This window comes from Neomonachus schauinslandi, chromosome 6 (assembly GCF_002201575.2).
Source record: "Neomonachus schauinslandi chromosome 6, ASM220157v2, whole genome shotgun sequence".
NCBI classification, from domain to species: Eukaryota; Metazoa; Chordata; class Mammalia; order Carnivora; family Phocidae; genus Neomonachus; species Neomonachus schauinslandi.
Window position 1 is genome coordinate 60,573,657 of NC_058408.1, and position 21,832 is coordinate 60,595,488.

Sequence of the window (21,832 nt, forward strand, 5' to 3'; positions counted from 1 at the left end):
TTTGGTTTTGACCACCATGTGGAAACCTAGCCACCAAATGCTTGTTGTACATTAAGAATTGGGAACCCCCTGAACAAAAGGGCCAGCGAACCCTCAGAAGAGAGGGAGTCCTCCAGACAGCCTTCAGCCTGTGGTTTGTGGGCTAGCTCCTCACAGTGCACCATGTCCACACTGTAATCTTAGTTCTTGTTCGTGCTGCCCTTCACTGGTGTTTCAAAGGAGTGCATTTTCTCCCCCCAAACTAGTGATTTTTTATAAGGGAGGTGGAAGCAAATAGTTGTTGATTCCGTTGGTAAAATACAAGGGAGTCTGTCTACTGTTGTGTATCCCCTTCTCCTAGGCTACCTTGGGTGTCTGCATAGTAGCTTGGAAATCATCCCAGACTCATTTCCTCAATGTTATCTTTGATTCTTTCTAAAATGTATTCTCATTCAGGCTCACATCCCACAGCACCCCTGTCTGCCTTCTTGGCCTTCAAACTTGGCTCCTTATCTTCCTATAGCTCCATTTGGACATACAGCCCAGTTTCAGACTGTTCACCTTGCCTCTGATTTGACACTGTTTTAGGGTTTGTTTGCTCTTTGGGGAAAGGAGAGCCCCATCTTGGGATAAAGTCTCATCAGAACTTACTTTATACTTATGTCTACTTGTCAGGGAAGGATATGAACAAGATAGATCATGATGGGGAAAAATGGATGATCATTATACTAGGAGACCCAAGAAATACCCATTGTGACCGGAGTCTACAGGTCCAGTGTGAAGGTCCCATAAGTGACCTGAAGGTCCCATAACTGGTCCGTGGTATTACTTAAGGTTCCCATAAGTGACAACATAAATACAGCAGGACAACAGTCCAGAAGACAGCCAGGTGGAAGGATTTATCAGGAATTGAGATATTCTAAATTATTATCCTAATTTAACTACACTAATAAAATGGGTTTGGGTGCCATGAATAAAATGGGAAGCACACATTTCTTTGTTTTTACCACTTAATCAAAATGACCTCTTAAACACAGCAATCTCAATCTTACGATAACCCACTACAGTGTACCCAGAAAAGCTGCATCAGAGAATGCTCCTCTAGCAGGACCTTGCCTCTGGTTCACTTTAGGAACATGTATACATGCTCTGTCTCCCCTCTCCTCTTTCCTCTAGTTTGCATTTTCATTTCACCGAAGGATTTTCTTTTGAAATATTTCTAAATTCATCTCTGTGCGTCCCCCGTTCCATTATTCTCATTCAGGCTCACATCCCACAGTGGTTGCTCTGACCTACTCCTAACTGATTTTTTTCCTTTGTCCAGCCTCTATCCTCTCTTGCACCAAATACCAGTTTGAGACTGGATTCAGTTTACGTGCTCTCCCAGATCTCCCTGAGCCAGCTCACAAGCCCCCACTCCCCAACGTGGGCCATGACCATCTGCCTTACTCCCTAGGAACGGTGGTTCTGATATAGTCACAAAGCTCAGCTACTGCAGCTACAGCCGCCACAGGCCTATGTGCTGGACCAACCTGCACCTTTGACCTCACTGGACAGGGCACACGTAGGCTCTGGCTTCCCCAGCTGCTGCTCTGACTCAGCTGACCCAACCCAGAGTGGGGGGATGGTAGCCCCTCATGGAGCAGACTGGGACCAAATGAGTCAAGAGACAGGAAGGGCCAGTGATTAAATTGTTTACACCCCCTCCCCACCCATTCCATGGATTATTTCAAGATGTGCTAGGTTCATAAAGCCTCTCTGAAGATGTCCAAAGGATGGAGCAAACAGCTGTTTTGGGGGGAAGCTATGGCTGGCTCAGTGGTGCAACCTCGGATACTTGGCTTCCTTTCTTCCTTGCCTCTTCCTGGACTCTCTCATTCTTGATTCCCTGGAAATACATCCCAGTACATCATTAATCCGTATGCTTTGCCTTAGGCATTATTTGGGGGGAACTTGTGCTAATAATCTCACAAACTTTATAATCTCCTCTCTGGCATAATGACCTGCAAAGCTCCCTCTGCTTAATGCACTGGTATTCAAAGAACTCTGCATATTACTTCCACTCCCTAGCCCATCTTCTCTTTCGCCATTTCTAACTTCCTTAGTGCATGCCACACTCTGCTCATGCACAGCCGAGACCGTACCTTCATGGCTGCTCTTTACTACTTCCTGTATTTTGGTCACAATTCTACGTATTCAGGTCTTATCTTTCCAGTTAAATTGTAAACGCCTAAGAGATAGGGACCATGTCTTCTGTATCTTGACATCTTCTCTGGCTTCTGCAATAGTTAACAAGAGATTATTATACATTTGTTGATGATAAAAGTTATGTATATGTGACCATATTTCTTCTCAAATCAAGAATAAAAACCCTGAAGTAAACACAGTCACACCCGTACTTAAGCAAACACTAATGTGAAATGATGCTTGGAAATAGTCACAGTCAGATTTCAAAGAAAAGGAAAATGTTTCTAAAGGAAAATACAACATATAGGTCAGAAGAACATAAAACAAGACCAACTTCTTGCTCTTTTTCCTAAGGCATCCCTAGCTCAACTCAAAATACTATGTAACGGTCATCACATGATAACTTTTGATTATTAAAAAGCCCCTATAAAACTCATGTTTATGGATGACATAAAGTCAAATGATATTCCTGTTAGATTTGTCATCTCTTGTTCTCCAATGACAATAACAAATTATAACACCTATTTCGTATAGTGTTTCATAATTTTCAAAGTACTGCCCCATGTGTGTTTATCATCAGTTCTTCACAGACCTGTGAGGCAGGAAAGGCTCATGTCCTCATTTGGTTAGGCTGTGAGAAACGGGTTTGGGATTTGGGGTGAGCCAAATGTCATAAGACGAGTAAGATCTTGCTTGGAGGAGAACCCACATCTTCTGACTGAGAGTCCAGAGCTCTGCTCAGATTTTCCTCAGAAAGATTTGACTAAGTGTGTTGGTTGTGATCAACTGAGAAGCATGGAGTCTTGTTAATTCTATGGAAAAATTCAACAGATGAATGAATTATGGGACATCCATGTGACCCCTTGTCTGCAATGAAGATTCTGGTTTTCAAGTACTCTCTGAATTATTAACCTGGCACCAAGAGATGAAAATCTGAGGTAGCCCAGAAGAGAAAATTAAAAATATGAAGAAATACGAGAGGTACAGAATTAAATCTTAATTTAGTCATTTATAATTTACAAAACCCTCAAAGGAGCTCAGAGCTTAGGTTTCAAAGCAGGTGGTAACACTCTGGTTCCGTTTTAAGGTCGTTTTCTATCACCATGTCGCTGAGACAAGTGGAGAATGTTGAGATATAGCCAAGGACCAATGTCACTTTTCTCTTAAGAATGAATACAACACACTCAGCTTTAAGTGTGTGTGTGTATGTGTGTGTAAGTAACTTATCAACTAAAAACTGTGGTATGAGATTCCTCAGGACCATAAAAGGAGAATGGGTAAAAAAGATAACAAGCTTGCCAGAATGTGTTAGTGACCAACCTAATTGCTGTGTCCTGGGCAGTGCAATGATGGGACGAAACGCTGGAGGTTTAAAAGGCACATTTGGGAGGTGGGAGGCGTGTAAAGTAAAACCCATCTCGGTGACTACTGTGGAGCAGTTTGGGTGGGTAAGAAAAGATCATTTTCTTGAAAGTCTTAGTCATCCTGAGCCGAGAATGTCAAGTGGAAAAAGGCTAAATAAAGATTGGAGGTGGGGGAGGGAAGCTTTACAAATAGGAAGCATTCTGCCTAAGGACATGAGGCAAAGTTAGCAGGTGCTCCAGCTGATTTCCAGACCCATTCATATGCTACAGTTTCCAGCTTCCATCCCATGTTGTCAGCTTGGGCTTCATATGGAGTCTCCCTTGAGGTTTAATTTAAAACCTTCTATATCTGAACAGTGAGTCTGTCTTCCATGGTAGGAATAGTGACTCCAAATGCCAGCTCTTGAAATGGCAACAAACAAATCTCCTGGGGAAATTGTTGAAATGTGGATTCCAAGGCCCAGCCCTTGAAGATTCTGCTTTAGTAGGCCTGGGATGGAGCCCGAGAATCTGTTTAAGAGACTCCCAGATGATTCTGACTGACTTAGGAATGGCAGGTCTAGATTTCAATCAAATGGCCTTTAACATAATCTCTCTGTGGCTTTTTGCTCATTTCCTAGGTTTTCTTCCACAGAGTCAACACCAGTGGAGGAACACAAGAAAGCACTATTTCATTTCACAGAACGCCATCCCACAGGGACACCGGCCTCTGGTCACACGCAAAGCTCCAGCTCTGAGGGAGGGGCTTGTCTCTGTTGTGTCGGCGGCTCGAAGTTTCTTCATAGCTTACTCACCTCTAGCTTCATTCCTGCCTGCCCTTGTGTTTTGCAGTGCGGCCACTTCCTGTGCTCCCGGAAGCTCTTATGATGCTCCCGGAAGCTGTCATGATGCCATGTTTCATAGAACCAGATGCAACCTGGCGTAGAACGGCTGACGCTGGTGTCATTTGACGAGCAGCTTTTATAAACCTGACTGATGGCCTTGTACATGTGAAGCTGGCCCTGGCCTCGCCAGTTACCAAGACACCAGAACCCGTTAGAAGCGAGAAGTTTGTTGGAAAGACATTGGCAGCAGTTTCTTCCCAGAAAGGGAAGCAGAGTGAGGACTAATGTTACTTCTTAAGCAATTTTCCCATATTAGGGAGAGCAGAGTGAAGCCTGGATGCACAAGAAATATAAGGCATATTCTAGGTAAATGAGATAAAATTATTTCAGGGTTAGTCACAGCTTAAAGGCAGACAGGTACCATACCAGGAGCATTGAAAACCTTCCTTAAATATTTAAATGGCTCTAACATGTGGGGCCCTGAGCTACTGCTGGGGAAGCAAAGTCATCAGATATGGTCCCTGATGTAAAGGGGGAAAGGCAGCATAGAAAGACAAACCAAAATGCAAAACTGTGTGTTTGAAATTCCAAATGAGACATTCAGACCTAAGTGCCATAGGAGCTCAGAGAGAGGAAAGAGCACCAAGAAACTGGGGGGCTTTATATAAAGGGGTGGGACTGAAAGATAATGAAAAAAAATCTGTTTACCCAGCATACGCCGCGTCCACCAATTCCAAATTTACTTATATCCCCTAGAGCGGTGCTGTCCAGTAGAAGTATGTGGGCCATATATTTAAGTTTTTTAGTGGCCACACTTTAAAAAGTAAAGAGAAACACATAAAATTAATTGACATAACATTTTATTTAATCCAACATATTTAAAGTATTTTGATTTGTAATCAACATAAACTTATTCATGAAATATTTTGTATTTTTTTCATACTAAATCTTCAAAATCCAGTGCTTTTTTTTTTACACTTATACATCTCAATTTAGACCCTCTCCATTTCCCGTGCTCAAGAGGCACAAGAGTAGCGGTTACTCTGTCGGACAGCACAGACCTAGAGAAACTCGTGCATATTGAGTAGAAAGAGATGTATACTAGGATATACTTTGAGGCACTGTTTATTATAATACAGAGAAAAATGGGAAATAACCCAATGTCCATCAAAAGGGGGAAGTGGGTAAATAAATCATGACCAAAAAAACTGAAACCTTGCTTGGTTTCATGTTACATTCATGTCTGCAGTGACCTCGAGGACGAAGGAGGTGGAATGGACTGGAGAGAAAAATACATAAATGAAAATTTTATCTGTAATTTTCCATTCTTTGAAGATAGATTAAGATAAATATAAGAAGGTTCATCTCTGTTCACTGAGGGTGGCAGATATGTGGGTACTTATTGTGTCACCCTTTGTTCTTTTCTGTATTTATAAAAACTTCTAAATAATTTACAAAAGGAATAAAATTCATTGAGGGTATGGAGGTAGCAAGTAGTAGTAGGCATTCAGAAGACAGGCTCTTCAAAGAGCCGAACGGGGTGGTCACAAATCAAGGGACAGTTGGGGGTGGCAGCTAGACCATAAACGGATGATCCAAGAGGGAGAGAGAAGACTCTGAATAAGAGCCCAGTAGCCCAATCTTTATATTCCCTGCACATCTATGTGACAGCCTGAGTTCAACCTCACTGTGGGCAAGTGTTGACAGACAAAACATTTTCACAGGGGGAAATGAGGGAGGAATGCTTTTGAAGCCACAGTGATACTCAGTGGGTCACTTTTTTGACTACCTGGCCCTGGGGTCTATGGGGTACGTCGAGAGTTTAGCTAAGCTACTCCATACTGTTGCTGACTCAGCCTCAACTTTGGTCAAATGGCCTGCAGGGCATTTCACACTAGCCCCTCATGCAAGCGCATGCCTTACAGACTAGCCTACAGTCACATGCAAACCTAAGTTCCTCATAGGACTTTTCCCAACAGCCCTTATGATCAGTCTCCCCTGCCTCCCAGGGCCTTCCCCTTGTGCACCCCTCAGATAAGATCTCCATGTAGCATACCAAAACCTCACTCCTTTTGGTTGGATTGACCAATCTTACCTTGGCCCAGGAACCCCAAAGCAGTCCACCCATGGACCCTAATAAAGACATGTGCCCTGGGGTCCTGCCTCTCTCTGCCTGTACCTTGCCTTGACCTCCCCATAGGACCCCTCAACGGGTGCCGTGTACCTCCTCCAGGACTGTGAGTGATAAACTATCTCAGTTTCTCCTGCGGTCTAATGTTGAACCCTGACCCACCATCCAACACCCTATACTCTAATTAACAAATGTTAATTTAACAACATTATAATAAAGTGTTAAGGGGGGAAAAAAAAAACCAGCCTCTGCTCTGTGGTGGGAAATCAGTGTCCATGGGGGCTGCCAGGGTTAAAGGAGAGTAAGGAAGTAGTGAAAATGTTCAGAGAAGATGCTGAAGATACAAGGGAGCTTGCTGCTTATGAGGGGGCGCTGAGCACACATGGCAGGAGCTCAGGATTGGATCAGATCAAGAAATACACTGAGCCATAAAGATGTGAGTTATCACAGACTGAAGAGGTTTTCCCTTTTGGCACCAACTGATAACCGTAGGGATGGGAGGTATGATGGGATTTGTTCTGATCATCTCTGGGGGCTGGAGGAGGTAAAGAGTGTCTCCAAAGTCTGAGTCCTGAATGATCGGCTTGCTGGTATGCTGATTTCTGAAACTTGTGCTCTCTTAGACGTCATACTGCAGAACTTTAGATTGCTTTAGATTTTTGACTATTCTAACAATGCTGTGAGGAGAGATGGTATAACATCACCATCAAGGGCACTGGGTTCAGGCTCTGTATCCTCCACTTTTTATGAAATCTTGAATAAATTAATCTCCTGGTGCTTTACTCTCTTTAACTGAATATTGGGGTAATAGTAGTATCTACCTCACAGAGTTGGGATAAAGTTTAAGAGTTAATATGCATGAAGCATGTGTAACAGTAACTAGCATGAGGTACACACTTAGTAAGCACTAGCCATGGACATTATAATCCATTCGCTATACATTTCCGTACATCTATGATTACCTCCTTAGGATAAATTCTTGGCAATATAATTGTTGGGTAAGAAGGTATACAAAATTTTAATGCTTTTAATACAACTTGCCAAAATATGCACCAGAAGCTACATTAAATCCCCTCTACTGTATCATCAGATACTTGCTTTATTCCCACTTATCTATATCACAATGCATGACAACCCACCACCTACCCAGCAATCAACTACAGTTGTCCTCTGTATACTCACTGACCCAGAATGCAGGAGTTACAATCTGTATTTTAAAGATATTCCCATTTGATTTATACTCTACAGTACAAAACCATTGTTCTAGAATTTTATCAACTGAGAAATCAATCGCTATAACATTAGTTTACCCAACCTCTTTGCAATATCAACACTTTAGACCAGGAACTTTTTTAAACTCCCCTTGTCTTCTAGAACCCCTCTCCTACCTCTTCTCCTATTTCTATGTCACCTTTTTTTTTCCCCTTTAAGGAAAAAGAAACTGGATTATTTCATTTAATTGGGAAGTCTAAAGTGGCACTGGCTGCAGGCACATTGTCCAACAGAAATATAACATGAGCCATGTAAACTAGAAGCCTGAAATAATTCATCTCCTCCCATCATTGGCTTGGTTGCTCCCTATGTGGCCTAAGTCTTAGAAGGACTCTCTGGGAATCAAGGTACTGGCAGCATCTGACTCACATCCTTGAGGCTTAACAAGCCCAGCACGGGGGGGGGAAAGGAATGTATATCCAGGAATCCTAGAAAAGGAATCTTCCCAGTCTGGGACTAATCCAGGGGCAGGAGTTACTACATCAAACCCAGTGGAGCGCCATGTTTGCATTCCCAACATGTCCCTATCTACCAGCTCCTTCTCAGCTGTCTTGGGATTTCTCTCACTCTCTTGCAGCACTGACATCCAATCAATCACTGAGTCATGCTGATTTAATCTCCCCAGTCGTTCTCAAGTCTGTCCTCCTCTGTCTTACCTGCTATGACCCCAGTTCAGACTCTCATCATCTCTTGCCCAGATCTTTCAATAGCCGTCTGGTCTCCTTTCTACATTTTTTGCCACCCTTGGATTCCTCCTCTATACATATCTAGATGCAGCCCATTTCCTTGGTTGAAGTGCTATACCACTAGGACAAAGTCAAAACTCCCTAGCATACAAAAGCCTTTAAGACCTTCCAGAACCACCTCCTGATCACCTTGCATGGCCAACCAACCCTGTTTGCTTTTCCTCAAAACCCGTTCCCAATTTTGGTTAAATGTATTGCACTCATTCAAGTACCAATGCTGAAGTTTTAGTCATTTTCAGCTCCTTTTTCTCTCTACTTATCCATAACATGCAGTCATTTTCCAGGTCCTACGTTTCTATGTCCACATTTTTCTCTGCCTGTTGCACTCTTACCACCCTGCCCTGCCCAGGCCATACCATATTTTTCCTCCTGCCCAGCCATCTGTAGGTCTCTGTACCTTCCCAGCTCTCCTCCACATTACCAATGGGTATGCTTTTAAACATAACCTTAACTAGAAAAACTTCAACAGCTCCTCATTATCCACTTGTATTCACAAGTCCCCCAGTATTCAAGACTATGATAATTAGTATGGTTCTACACAGCTGATAATTAGCATGGTTCAGGATGGCTGATACGTGGGACCCTATCCCCTGTGCCCACCTCTCCACACCAGGTCACTGCTCTAGCCATGCAGACCACTTCAATGCTCCCATGCCTGTTTCCATGTTCTCCCTATATGGAATGTTTTCCATATTGACTTATAGAAATCCTTCTCAACCTTCAGGGCCCTGGCTTTTTCCTTCATGAAGCCTTCCTAGATTTCTCTAGTCAGACAAAATACTCTGTGCCTCCACTGAAGTTTGTCTATACTTACATCACAAAAACGATCACAGCCTCATTAATGGAGTGGTTAACTGTGCACCAATGTCAGCCCCAATGGAGTGGGAGTTCCACTACTTACCAATTCTATAACTTTGGGAAAATTATGAGTCTGATTTCTCATGTACACATGGAAATATTAATACCTGCCTCCCAGGGTTATCTTAAAAATGAGATAATATGTATAAAGAAATTAGAACTGTTCCTGGCACATGAGTAGTTACTTTTTCCTGGACTTGCTCTGAGCCCTCTCTGAAGACCCCACATCACATTTCAGTCACAGCATGTGCATTCTGGAGTCCAACTCCTTGGGACTGAGGCCCAGCTCTCTCACTTACTAGCTGTGTGGTTTTGGTCAAGTTCTTTGTCTTTGCAGTGTCTGTTTTCCCATCTGCAAAACGGGGATAATAAGAGCACCTACCCAATTGGGCCATTATGAGGAGTAAGTAAGATAAATATAGCAAACCCTTAGAACAGTGCTTGGCATAAAGGAAGTGTTCAGTACGTACTAATTACAGTTATTAAGTCTGCATTCCCAGAGTCTAACACAGCAACTGGGGGACAACATTCAATAAATGTCACATTGTATTGAACCCTATGTTTTTCTTTGCAGTGTAATTTAGGCGAGGTTCTTCCCTGTATTAAGAATACTGACCCGGGGCGCCTGGGTGGCTCAGATGGTTAAGCGTCTGCCTTCGGCTCAGGTCATGATCCCGGGGTCCTGGGATCGAGCCCCGCATCGGGCTCCCTGCTCAGCGGGAAGCCTCCTTCTCCCTCTCCCACTCCCCCTGCCTGTGTTCCCTCTCTCACTGTGTATCTCTCTGTCAAATAAATAAATAGAATCTTTAAAAAAAAAAAAAGAATACTGACCCATTCCATTACAATTTAGGTATTGTCTATAGATAATCCCTGTTTATTGTCAAGCTGCTACACTTTCTCATTGCTTGGTGAATTATCAGTGAGTGAGAATGCAGGTACAATTCAATTATGGGTGGTTTATTTAGTCTTGGATTGGATTCTCCGAAACTCAGAGGATATTATTATATACATGTAATTTGATTCATTTGCCTATAGCCTGTCAAGTGAAAAGCACTCCTTCAAAAAAAAAAAAGTATATTAAAATACATTTACATTGATTTTGAGATAGTTGTTTGCAATATATACAAAGATATCATCTAAAAAGGTAACAAGGAAGTATTATTAAAAAAACACTAAAATAAATAAGATATCATCCTCTCATTTCTATGTTTTGCAGAATTATTCTATTTCTGGATTAATGAGGTTTTTTTTTGAACCAACAAAATCTCTAATCTATCCTGACAAGTGGGGGAGGATGAGATATATTCCCTAATTCTCTGAAGTCTGTTTTGGAGTTTGAGTTATATTCCTTCAGAAGGAAGCAACTGTTGACTATTGAGGGAGGTGGACAGGGGCATTAGGGGGCATGTGGGGGGGCAGCAAGACAGCAGTTCCTACCAGTGATGACCCTATTGAAGAAGCACTTACAGTCAGAAGATGTTGGGGAAAAAAGGTAAAAGAAAGGAAAACAAATTCATTATAAATACTCAAAACTTGAATGAAGAGTTTTCAACCTTGGCACCACTGATATTTGGGGCTGGATAATTCTTTCTTGGGGGAGGAGGCTGTCTTGTAAATTGTAGGGTGTTTAGCAGCATCTCTGTCCTCTACCCACTAGATGCTGGTAGCACCCCCTTGCTAATTTTGAGTTTGACAACCAAAAATGTCTCCAGACATTGCCAAATGGACAAAATCACCCTGGTTTGAGAATAACTGCCTTGATGGGAGAAAATTAGCTAAAGTATGAGGTGGAACATCTTATGGATTTTAAATGTTCCCTATTTTTCAGTATTTTTGTTGATTCACATAGACTTATCATAAAACTAATTATCTATGCTACTAACAAAAAGACCCGGGACCATGGTTCTGATATATTTTCCCAGAGCTTGGCCCCAGTGGTCCTCTGCCTGGAATGGGGTGATGAAGGTAAAGGGGTGACATGGAAAGAAGGGTGCAGCAAATCTGGGTTTGGCGGCCTGTGAAGTACAAGATACTATAGAGGGTGTAGAGTTACAGCACACTCAGACTTTATTTTAAAGGAAATTATAATCTCATGACAAATGACTTCTAGTGCAGTTCTCATCTGTTGCATTTTCCTTTTAATAAACACCTAGTTGGTATTTGTCTCAACAACAGAGGCCATGATAAAAAACGGTATGCAGTCATAAAGTGGGACTGTTAAAGGAAGAGATGGACATACAGCTCATTTCTCCATAATACTTCACTGAAGTCATTTTAGGAAATTAATAGTTATATTAATTGCCTAAAGACAAGATTCCCTGGTCTTCCCCAGCAGGACATTCCCCCAAATTTCTTCTTTACAATGGGCAATAGCGATGCTGAAATTGGGATAAAAACTTTAAACTTACACATAATGATGAAATTAACTTATATTGATGCAAAAAAATATTTCCCTATACTTCATTAGTAGTATTTCTGTTATTTTTAAGTATGGGGGAGGAATAAATAAAAGAACAAATAAAAGTCTCTAACAGGGGCACCTGGGTGGCTCACGTGGTTAAGCGTCTGCCTTTGGCTCAGGTCATGATCTCGGGGTCCTGGGATCGAGTCCCACCTCTGGCTCCCTGGTCAGCGGGGAGCCTGCTTCTCCCTCTACCTCTCCCCACTGCTTGTGCTCTCTCTCTTCGTCTGTCAAATAAATAAAATCTTTAAAAAATTTTAAAAATCTCCAACAGACATGGGTGCTCCAAGGACTTTAATCATGTGATAAGTAATAAAAGGAACTGGTATAAACCCCATGGCATGAATGTCCGCAAGGACTCTTATTTCTTTAAAACTAGAACATGCCTAAAGATTAGGCACCAAACTACAAACAGGTATTTACCTTCCTATTATACTTTGTCAACCCTGCACTTCTGAAGCCACTCACTGTTTCCTCCAATGACAGACATGCCTTTATTCATAGTCATCGTTCAGAGGGTGTTAGGGTTAAATACATATTTAGCAACAAGAAAATGCCAAAATCCTAGGACAGCAGCAGGAACTAATAGACACTGCATATCAAGAAATGAAGCTCTCAAAATAAATACTGGGGTAATGAAACTGTCTGCTTTGATTTCGGGTATGACCTTAAGCCATCAACTTCCTTCGCCCTCTCCCAACCCATTGTCCCACTTTAGTCACACAGATCTTAATTGATAGGAAGATTTTTTGCTACTTGTTGAAAAACAAATGTCCTCTAAAATTCTAGGAGCCACTTTTCAAGCAGTGGTTTCTGTGTTACACACTCTTACATGCGACACGCAGCTGTGCCGACCCGGAGGCAGCCTGGCACAGTTATGCTGCAATTCTCATGAATGATCTTGGCACTCACTAGGGGTGCATCCACGTCAGTCCCGCAATTCCTCCAGGTCTTATCTGGGAAACGGGTATAAATACCCGCCCTTTCTTACCTGACAGTTGTCCTGAGGTTCATGAAAGAAAATGTAGTTGTCAAGAGAAAAGGCAGTGTTCCTACCAGTGCTGCAGCAGGACTGCTCTCCTAATATGCATGTTAGAGTCCAATTCTTCCAGCTCAGGCAGCTTCTTTGTTCATGCCTTACAGAGAGCTGGCTGTATTGTGTCCCCTTCTGTTGAAATGTGAATACATTAGGTTGTTGGTTAAAAGAATTAAGAACCACACTAGAAACAATGCCTCTTAATAATGAAGGTAAAGATACTGAAGTAAAAATTTAAAAATCTTCAAAGAGGAGGTGACCACCTCCATGCAGTGAGAGCATGACTCCCACTTGTGCTGCCAGGAGGAAGGAAATACAACTCATCCTAATCAGAACTTCTTGGCCTTGGAGCTTTATGATCTGCTTCATTGTTTTGGTGTATTTACACTCCTGACTCCCTGAGCTCTCAGCGCCCTGGGTCCCCGGGACCCCATCTCTTGTACTTTCTCTTCATGTTTCCCCCCAAGCAACACAAAAAACTTCTGATTAATGTGAGAAACTTAATTAGCTGAGTGGTAGCTAAAATAGACTTAACTGACTTTTAACTCTTAAGCTACTTGTTTCCAACTGTAGTAAAATGTTTGTACTCCCTTTAAAGGAAGGCTGTGCATATCAAACCAGATTTCCCTGTTTCTTTTTCTTTGTTGGGGGGTGGGGGACAGGCTGGTAGTAGTTATAGTGGGGAGTATGATGGATAGAAAACGTTTTATATTCTCATTAAGGTAAAAAGGTATATTCTCCAACAGAAAGGTTCTCTGGTACAGAACTTACTCATTTTTCTATTTTGAATTCTTAGAATGTTAATTCATAACCCACAGTTGATGTTCAACTAATGTTTGTTGTATTCAATCAGCTTGCTTTGGATCAGTCAGGCTGACAGGGAGAAAGGGTCTGCTAGCATCCTCAGTGCCCTGAGATCTGTCCTTAGGTGGTCTCCCTGAGAACATTCCTCAGACAGAGGCTTGGCCATGTCTATGAATCCAAATCCTCCTTCATTTCCCTGGCCTCCAAGACTCCCAAATGAAGAGTGTATCCTTGGATTTGGGGCCACACTTTTTAATTAGTATGTAATGTTTTCATACAGATGTCCTAGGATGCTTTAATATTATTTCTATTATTTCCACCTCTGCCTCTGGGGTTTCCATGTTTTAAAAAAGTGTTGCCAAAATATACCTTATTTCTTAATTCGGAGCAACTGAGGAAAGATACAAGATACAAAATCCATCTTAACCAGTAAGTCCGTTCCAACAAGAGTTGTAAAACTTTCTGTCTATGTTTTTGGAGATTACCTTTTGACATTAAAATTTTAAAAAATGCATTTTTTTTTAATTTGAAGAATTTTATAAGTTTCCCAAAAAATCAGTAACTTTCTCACCAATTCAGTAACCACTTTACCAATTATTTTTTTATTTGTATCATACACATCAACATTTTACAGAAAAAAAGAACCCCTTAATGTTAAACTCCAATTAATTACATGTTTTCTTCTGATTCTTTTCAATGTAGACACCTAAACTTTTACACAAGTATAATCAGTACATAAAATAATGTTTTAACACTTTTGAATCTCATTTAACATTTTTCATATATCAAAATTCATAACAATTTTACATATATCATTTAATGACTATGTAACGGTCTACAATAGCAATACCAATATATCAAAATTTACTTATCCATTTCCCAAAACTGGGCTTTTTTTTTAAACGTGTAAGAATAGAATTGCTAGAACTATCTTGTACAAGTAGCTTATTTTTCTTTTAAATATTTTCCTGGGCATATGCTGTTCAAAGTGCCTTGATCTAGCCAAAAATAGATTGGTTACAGAGCTTTTGTTATATTCATCTAAATAGTTCTTTTAAAAATTACTAATATAATGCTACTGGTATGAAGACACATGAATTTTAAAATGTTTTGCTAATATAATAGCATAAACCAGGTCAAAGTTGTTTCAATTTGCATTTTTAATAGTAGGAAACCTGAATATCATTCCAAGAATTGACTTTTACTTGAATCTTCTCATTTGTACTCTATCCTTTCATAAATTTACTTAATAAAGAGTAGAAACTTTATGGTTTTACATCTACTTTTTAAAAAATATTAAGCACTTTATCCATGAGTAATCCAATCTCTTCTTTTTTTGTCTTCTTCCTATTTAGTGTACATTTTTCATTTTTTTTTTAAAGATTTTATTTATTTATTTGAGACAGAGAGAATGAGAGAGAGAGAGCACGAGAGGGAGGAGGGTCAGAGGGAGAAGCACACTCCCCGCCGAGCAGGGAGCCCGATGCGGGACTCGATCCCGGGACTCCAGGATCATGACCTGAGCCGAAGGCAGTCGCTTAACCAACTGAGCCACCCAGGCGCCCCATTTTTCATTTTTCTTTAGTTGATCTCACCTACGCTGCCAATGATATTTCCACTGCCATAAAGTTTCTTTTGTACTACTGGGATGAGAATTGTAGTCTTTTTATTTTTACCTTTATAATCAACATTTTAATTCATACGGAATGAATGGTCTTACCATGTGTAAAGTGGGCCTAATTCTTTTTTTCACACTGACATCCAATTAATCTTTCCACCAGTAGTTATTACATAATTATATCTTTCCAACTGGTTTATTAAGTCTTAAACTTCCTACTCAGCATCATAGTATATTTAGAAAGGTTAATTTAGGATTTAAAGGGCAAGGCTCTCATTTCTTTTTCCCTAAGTTAAAAAGATAAATCTATCTTTCCTTGCCTATTTTCCTAATTTGCCACAATTCTGTCAAATTATATAAAGTATCAGCTGGAATGTTAAGTGGAAGTGTAATAAATCTACATATTAATGTCATCTAGTGGCATTCCTTTGGATATGATTTCAAAGACATTATCTAACTTAATCTTCACAATAATTCTGCAAAGTATTATCTCTGTTTTATAGATTGTGAAATTATTTTGATACGTTTAAACCTTAGGATATACCTAATAGAACCACTTTGCCATATTAAAAAAATGCATAAATGTTAATACCAATTCATGACTTCTATTTTCAGTAAGCTGTAAATTACTTAAGTCTTTGTTTCAGTTTCCTCACATACAGAAGAGCAACAAAAGACTATTCACAACTTATTTTGGCCTAGTAACATCTGCATATTTTTATAACACGTTCAGATCAAAAGAAACATTATTAAAAAGCATTACTTTGTTAAAACTTAGCCAAATTCTGCTTCTATGAGCTCCTTAGCTCTAAACTATATTTATTTCTAATTAATCCTTATCGTCACATTTCCCTGATCTGAGTATAAGCTGAGAGACTGGAGTCTGTCTGCTCTGCTTCCCCCGAAATGCTACATGGACTTTCATGAGCGTCTTCTCCTCCTGCAGCGCCTGCACTCCTCTAACAGTTAATGTTATCAGAGACTTCAAAATCCTGACAGCCTGGATTCCAACATTGGCTCTTCCACATACCAGACCCTGGGCAAATTATTAATAATTGTCTTTACCTCTTTGCCTCTTCTTTAAAAACGTATTCAATACTATCAGCCTCACAGGGTGTTGAGAAACTGTAACTAGAAAGCACAGGTGCCTAGCACATAAGTAAATGCTCCATTCCAGAATGAAAATTGGCTCTGGAGGGCTCTCTTCCTATAGGAGTACCATTCAGAGGAATGGAAACAGGAGACTGAAGGGGGAGGCAGTTTACCTCTTCTGACAACCCCACAGGTTTTCACTACTGGAGTACAACAGTTTTGACTTCTGATGGCTCTAGAAAAAAATGTTTCTGTTCTCTAGATAACAGTTGAAAGGCAGAAGTGATCATGGAGGCAGTCATCTCACTAACTGCGAGGTGAGACTCAAGGGAGACTTGGTGAAACCCTCCTTCCATTCACTTCTATCTGTCATAGTCAGTGCTGCTAATTAAAGTGGTAGTGCCAACAAGGTGGTAGATCTCACCCTCATGAAGAAACCTCGGGAAATCTATGGATGGCTTTGAAAAACCACCAGTATCCCAGGTTAGAAATGCCTCACTCCATCTCTTCTTAGGAATTTCAAAACAGCCAATCTGCAGTACCTTTTCCTGGGGCAATATATTTTTTTCTTTCGGCCTGAGTTAGTTGTTGGAAGTTTTTTTCTTTTAGGTGCCAGCACAGGGCTCTGCAGAAATTTTCTGAAGTATTAAACCAGAACTAATCTGACCCCTAGATTTCCTTTGGGTCAAATTTCCCAAGAATGACCTCTTCAGTGACCAGATGAACAATCCACCACTTTCTGTAATACAGAAGATTGTGGTGGTGTCACTGCCTCACCGGTTACAAGGGTCAAGTAGGGGAACTGAACTGCACAATGTGTTGTAAACACTAGACCTTCACAAATAAAGGATCATCCAAAGCTAATCTTTTAACAGTTGGCACTTGCATAAGTTGCTATTGCTACCACTGTGTCTGTACATTTATATTATATACAAAAGACCCACATAATTTACTGTATGTGTTTAATCATTCAGAGGCAGTAGCAACTAAAATAATTGCAAAAGTAAATAAAATATTCCTTAGATATTGTTATTATAGATTAATAAAATCTGAAGGTCATTAGCAGACACATATTACATCCCTTTAAGCACAGTTGCTAATATAGAACCCTCACTAATACACCCAATACTAAAATAAAACTAACCTTATCCAATAATCAATCAGTTACTGATAGATTAACAATGACATCCAATGACTGAATGTCTCAAACAGAATTAAAGACAACATCTGCATAGCATTTATCATATAACCAGTTCTAATTAATCATATAGGAAATGGTCCTTTAAATGAAAATATTCTGATGCCAGGATGCAGGCCCAAAGTAGCATTTCCAGTTTGCTTTTTTCTAGTTTTGAAGGTGCTTCCCTGGGCTTTCTAGGTTTTTACTTCATCAGAGGAGTCCAGTTTGGCCATGATTATATTATTGGTTCCAGGAGCCTCTGGTTGTTTATCATCACCATCAAAGATAATGTCTTCTGGATTCGGAGGTGGGGGGCAGAATTCTTCATTGGGAAAGATCTCCTGGAAAAGCGTTTCAGCTTGCTTGACTGCATGCTCATTTCCCAGTCCACAGTCAGGCCCAGAGCAGACATAAACATTGGAAGGTAAGCCATTATATGAGCTTCTGCTGATTCCCGAGGAATCTCTCATATTAAAATAAAGAGCCCACAAGAGTCTTGGCTTTGTAAGTTCTTCCTTGTCTATTTCTGTTTCAGTAAATGGGGTGAATAATTTCTTCACTACTAACTCTAAGTCTTCTCGTGCTGTTTTAGAAGATGAACAGATCAGATGTACCAGATAGGTGTCTTTCATGCACGTCATGGTTGAAGAACATAATTCAGTGACACGAACAGCACATGTTCCTGATTCTACTGGAGGCACTACCAAAATGGAAATTTGCTGATCTGAATCTGCCTTTAGTATAGACTGATCTGTAATGAGCACTGCCCTGGAGATCTGCTTATACTGTATATTTGAGCATGTTTCCTCAGAGAGGTAACTATCCTCCACAATAAAATATTTAGCATTTATTCTTTGACCTAAGTGATCTATAATTGCTTTACATCTTCCAGATTCTTTGTCAACTACAAGGCATTGAACTTTATGACGAAGACAATAGATTCCACCAAAAACTGCACACATCCTGCAGAAACACTGGGGAATTTCTCCTTGCCCATACAAGGGAAATAAAAAGGGAGTGTTGCCAAACCGTCCAAGACACCGAAGGAAGTTTTTAGTTGCTTTAAGGCCATCTATTGTACTGCAAGATGATTCTGTCATTGCAATTGAGTGCAGCACAAAATGTTGGAGATTGGGAGTTAATTTTTTAGTTTGTAAGTACTCTGAAAATGAGCATTGCACAAAAGCCTGGTATTGATCAGGATGTTGTTCATAGTCTAAACAAAATGTAAGAAATTTCATCAGTATCCTCTTTTCAACCATAGTGAGTTCTTTGCTATTAAAGACATCTGCTCTGGAACAAGGCACCTGTTCTACTTTTCCTTCACGAAATGCAAGAATCCTGGTGACGTTTTTAAATTCTGCATAACGACTAACATTTGATTTGATTAAGAGATCAATTAGCAATCCTTGAGAATACAGCAGCTTTGATACCAAATCAATATTAAACCTCCTGCTTTCTTTAACTATTTGAGAGTAAGTAATCTTATTTCTCTTTGGTTGGTCAGTGTTGTCTTCCTCTATAGGCTTGTTTTCATCTTTATCTCCATCTGAAACTGTGTGTATACAAGTTTTATCTCCACAATATTTTTCTTTTGCCAAGGTGTCCTCAACATCAGTTACTTCTAGTGAAATTTCTCCATCACTTTTTGGAGTGCCTTTGGCAGGCAATTCATGGCCAGTAGCATATAATGAATGTGTTTCTTCAGACAAGCATGCAGAATTCAGAGGTTTAGTGGTGGTACTAGATGTTACTGAGGAAGTATTTTTCTGCAGAGCATCAGTCTCTTCAATATTGTCATCCATATCCTGACTGGCATAACAAAAAACTTCTATGTGTTGAATACTTTCGTCCTTCTTGCGAAGAGTGATAGCTTCTTCTGTTTCATGGATCAGGCCTTGCCATGAGGCAGTACTTTCTTCCACAATGTCACTGTTCTGCTGATACTCCAACCAGGAGAGCAATCCCGAAAAGCTGAAACTTGCCCAGTTTCCTCCATAGTAACTTCTTGAATCAAGATGCAGAACCCTCTGGCCACTTCTTGAACACGCAGCTGCAAGGATGGATTCGGGCAGACCTGTCCCTATTATGACCACATCGAACTCTGTGGGAAGACTGTCCGCCATTCTGGGAGATAAAGCGTCTGGTGACAACTGCCGATAAAGGAAATGTGTGTGAGTCTAGGCTGAGGGCTCAGCTGAGATGTGAATATGCTGTTATAAAATCTCTCCTTGTGTTATTCCAGGTCATCCCAGAAGTACTGAGGTTGCAGGAACTAGCTGTTTACAGTTACCCTTTCTTAATATTGTTTTCCTTATAGGTCAGTAGCATAAAAATATGATAAAGTATATCTAATCACATCTGAGAACACTAAAACGGATGTGTGGTTTTCATTCCTGCATTTCATCTTAGCAGTAAATGTCAAAATGCATCACACATGCATTTGTGACCGGAACTCTTCTCTGAAAGAAGAAAATTCAAGAAAGAATACAACTGTAAACAATATTAAGAGAAAAGTAATTTCATGCAACAGCAATTACAATTACTCCACTGGAGTCTGACTTGTTATCAGGACATAAGCCCCTAGGAAAGCAAATCATTAAATGCTTTCTTACATATTTTCTAATTGCTCAAAAATGAACAATAGAGATTTACCCCCCAAAACCACGCAATAATGAGGAAGGGACATCATGATGTCCCATAAAAACAAAGAATTTTCATAATACAATTCTGTAACTTTTGCTTTTAATAAAATTAATATTTGAATAAAACTATACAGAACTGTGAGCTTAGACTGTAAAAAATGTGTGGTTCCACCGTGTTTATGGAAACAGACTACATAGTATGTGCCCATTGTCATGAAGAGGAATATTTCTGTGGCCAATTTAGCCTGTGGGTGATTTTAGAACAGTCGAATGAAGGCATTTCCATGCCACAAGCACCCGTAGGATCTCGTGGTAGCATTGTGAGACTATTTCAACTGAATTAACCAGCCAGATTATTGCAAAAGGATTATTTCAGTAAAACAACTAGCATTTTGAGATATTTAGGTGCAAAAAAAGGTCTACTGAAGGGAACATGCATTTTTAACGAATCTTTATATGAATGTACATAAGTACATGTGTTTTTTTAGGTATAAGTTAAAAAGGAAAATTCCTATCTTTGTAAGTTAAAATATCTTAACATAAATAATACCTGCTTCTAAAATCCAAGTGAACATAGAGTGACCTGCATTTTGCCGGACTCTGGCTCTATGACACTGAATCTCTGTATCCCAAGATAAAGCCCCGTCTAATCATCATCCTCTGCTAAGACTAACATGTTGTTTGCTGTTTTTGAAGGGTAGGAGGTAGCAGTGAAGAAAGGCCCTCCCATTAACTTCTGGCATAATACTGGTTATATGCCATACACAGAACCTTTGTGTGGCGCTAGGTGTGGCTAGAGGTGCAACAGCCAAGGGGATAAAAGGCATACTCACCTGGAAGTCTTTAGGCTAAGGCACTATACACACCACGTGAAGGGGGCCTTTCTATCAGTTGTCATTGTGCAGTTTGAGGAAGAGTTCTTGGAGCATTAATTTTCTCTATCATTACACTTATTGAAATTGACATCAGTACTAACTGGGCCTGCCTAGGCTAAGATGACCAATTAGCTTGGACATTTGTAAAATAAGCCATTCAACCGAAAGTTGGATTAAATTGACTAGTTCACTGAACAAACCAACCAGTCAGTTTAAGTGAAATGGCAATCTTGACAGTCCTGTCTAGTCAAAGCCTCTACCTCAAGAATATCAGAGATTCTACTTGTTTTCAGCATTTCCTGAAAAACCAGGAAATGAGCACCGATGACGCAGTTGCGTTGCCTACTCATACATGTATGTAAGTATGTCTGCATTACTTAATCCTGCCTTCTTCTTGCAGGGTGTGCGGAGGAAGACAGAACCCAGGAAGGTATATGAAGAAGCGTAACCCAGCTTGCGCTTATTCTTGGCTCAGGAGATAGAACAGAGGATACAAGCCATAGTGCTAAAACCAGTCACCTTCTAACCCACAGATATCAAAAGAGTCCTCAAAATACCAAGCACATAGGAGAGAACAACCTTAAAGAACATTTAGCTCACTCCCCCATAAGAGATAACAAAATTGACTGCAGGCGGGATTAAGTGCCTGGGAAAGTCCACACAAAAGGTTAGCCAGGCAACAGAGTAGAACCCACTCTTGTGTCAGGAGGCCATTGGGCTTTCCACTTGATAGGGCAGCCTCTCCAGGAACCCCTAGAAC

General features: G+C 40.4%; 2 protein-coding genes across 4 annotated transcripts in view; both read right to left on the reverse strand.

The window, feature by feature from the left end:
* The window catches only part of OPN3 (opsin 3), a 42,634-nt gene that overhangs the window by 18,330 nt on the left and 2,472 nt on the right, over nt 1-21,832 (reverse strand). Inside the window, exon 2 of one of the 3 annotated variants that reach the window (XM_044916422.1) lies at nt 19,692-20,014. The exons of the other annotated variants lie outside the window; for them this stretch is intronic. Coding sequence (XP_044772357.1) covers nt 19,974-20,014 — 41 coding nt within the window. The 3' untranslated portion in view covers nt 19,692-19,973. Of the gene's footprint in view, nt 1-19,691; nt 20,015-21,832 lie in introns of those variants that run through there. 3 annotated transcript variants of the gene reach the window in all.
* Nucleotides 15,175-19,678, reverse strand: CHML (CHM like Rab escort protein). Its single transcript, XM_044916420.1, has one exon. The coding sequence runs from the start codon at nt 19,676-19,678 to the stop codon at nt 17,747-17,749; it is 1,932 nt and encodes a 643-aa protein (XP_044772355.1). The 3' UTR covers nt 15,175-17,746.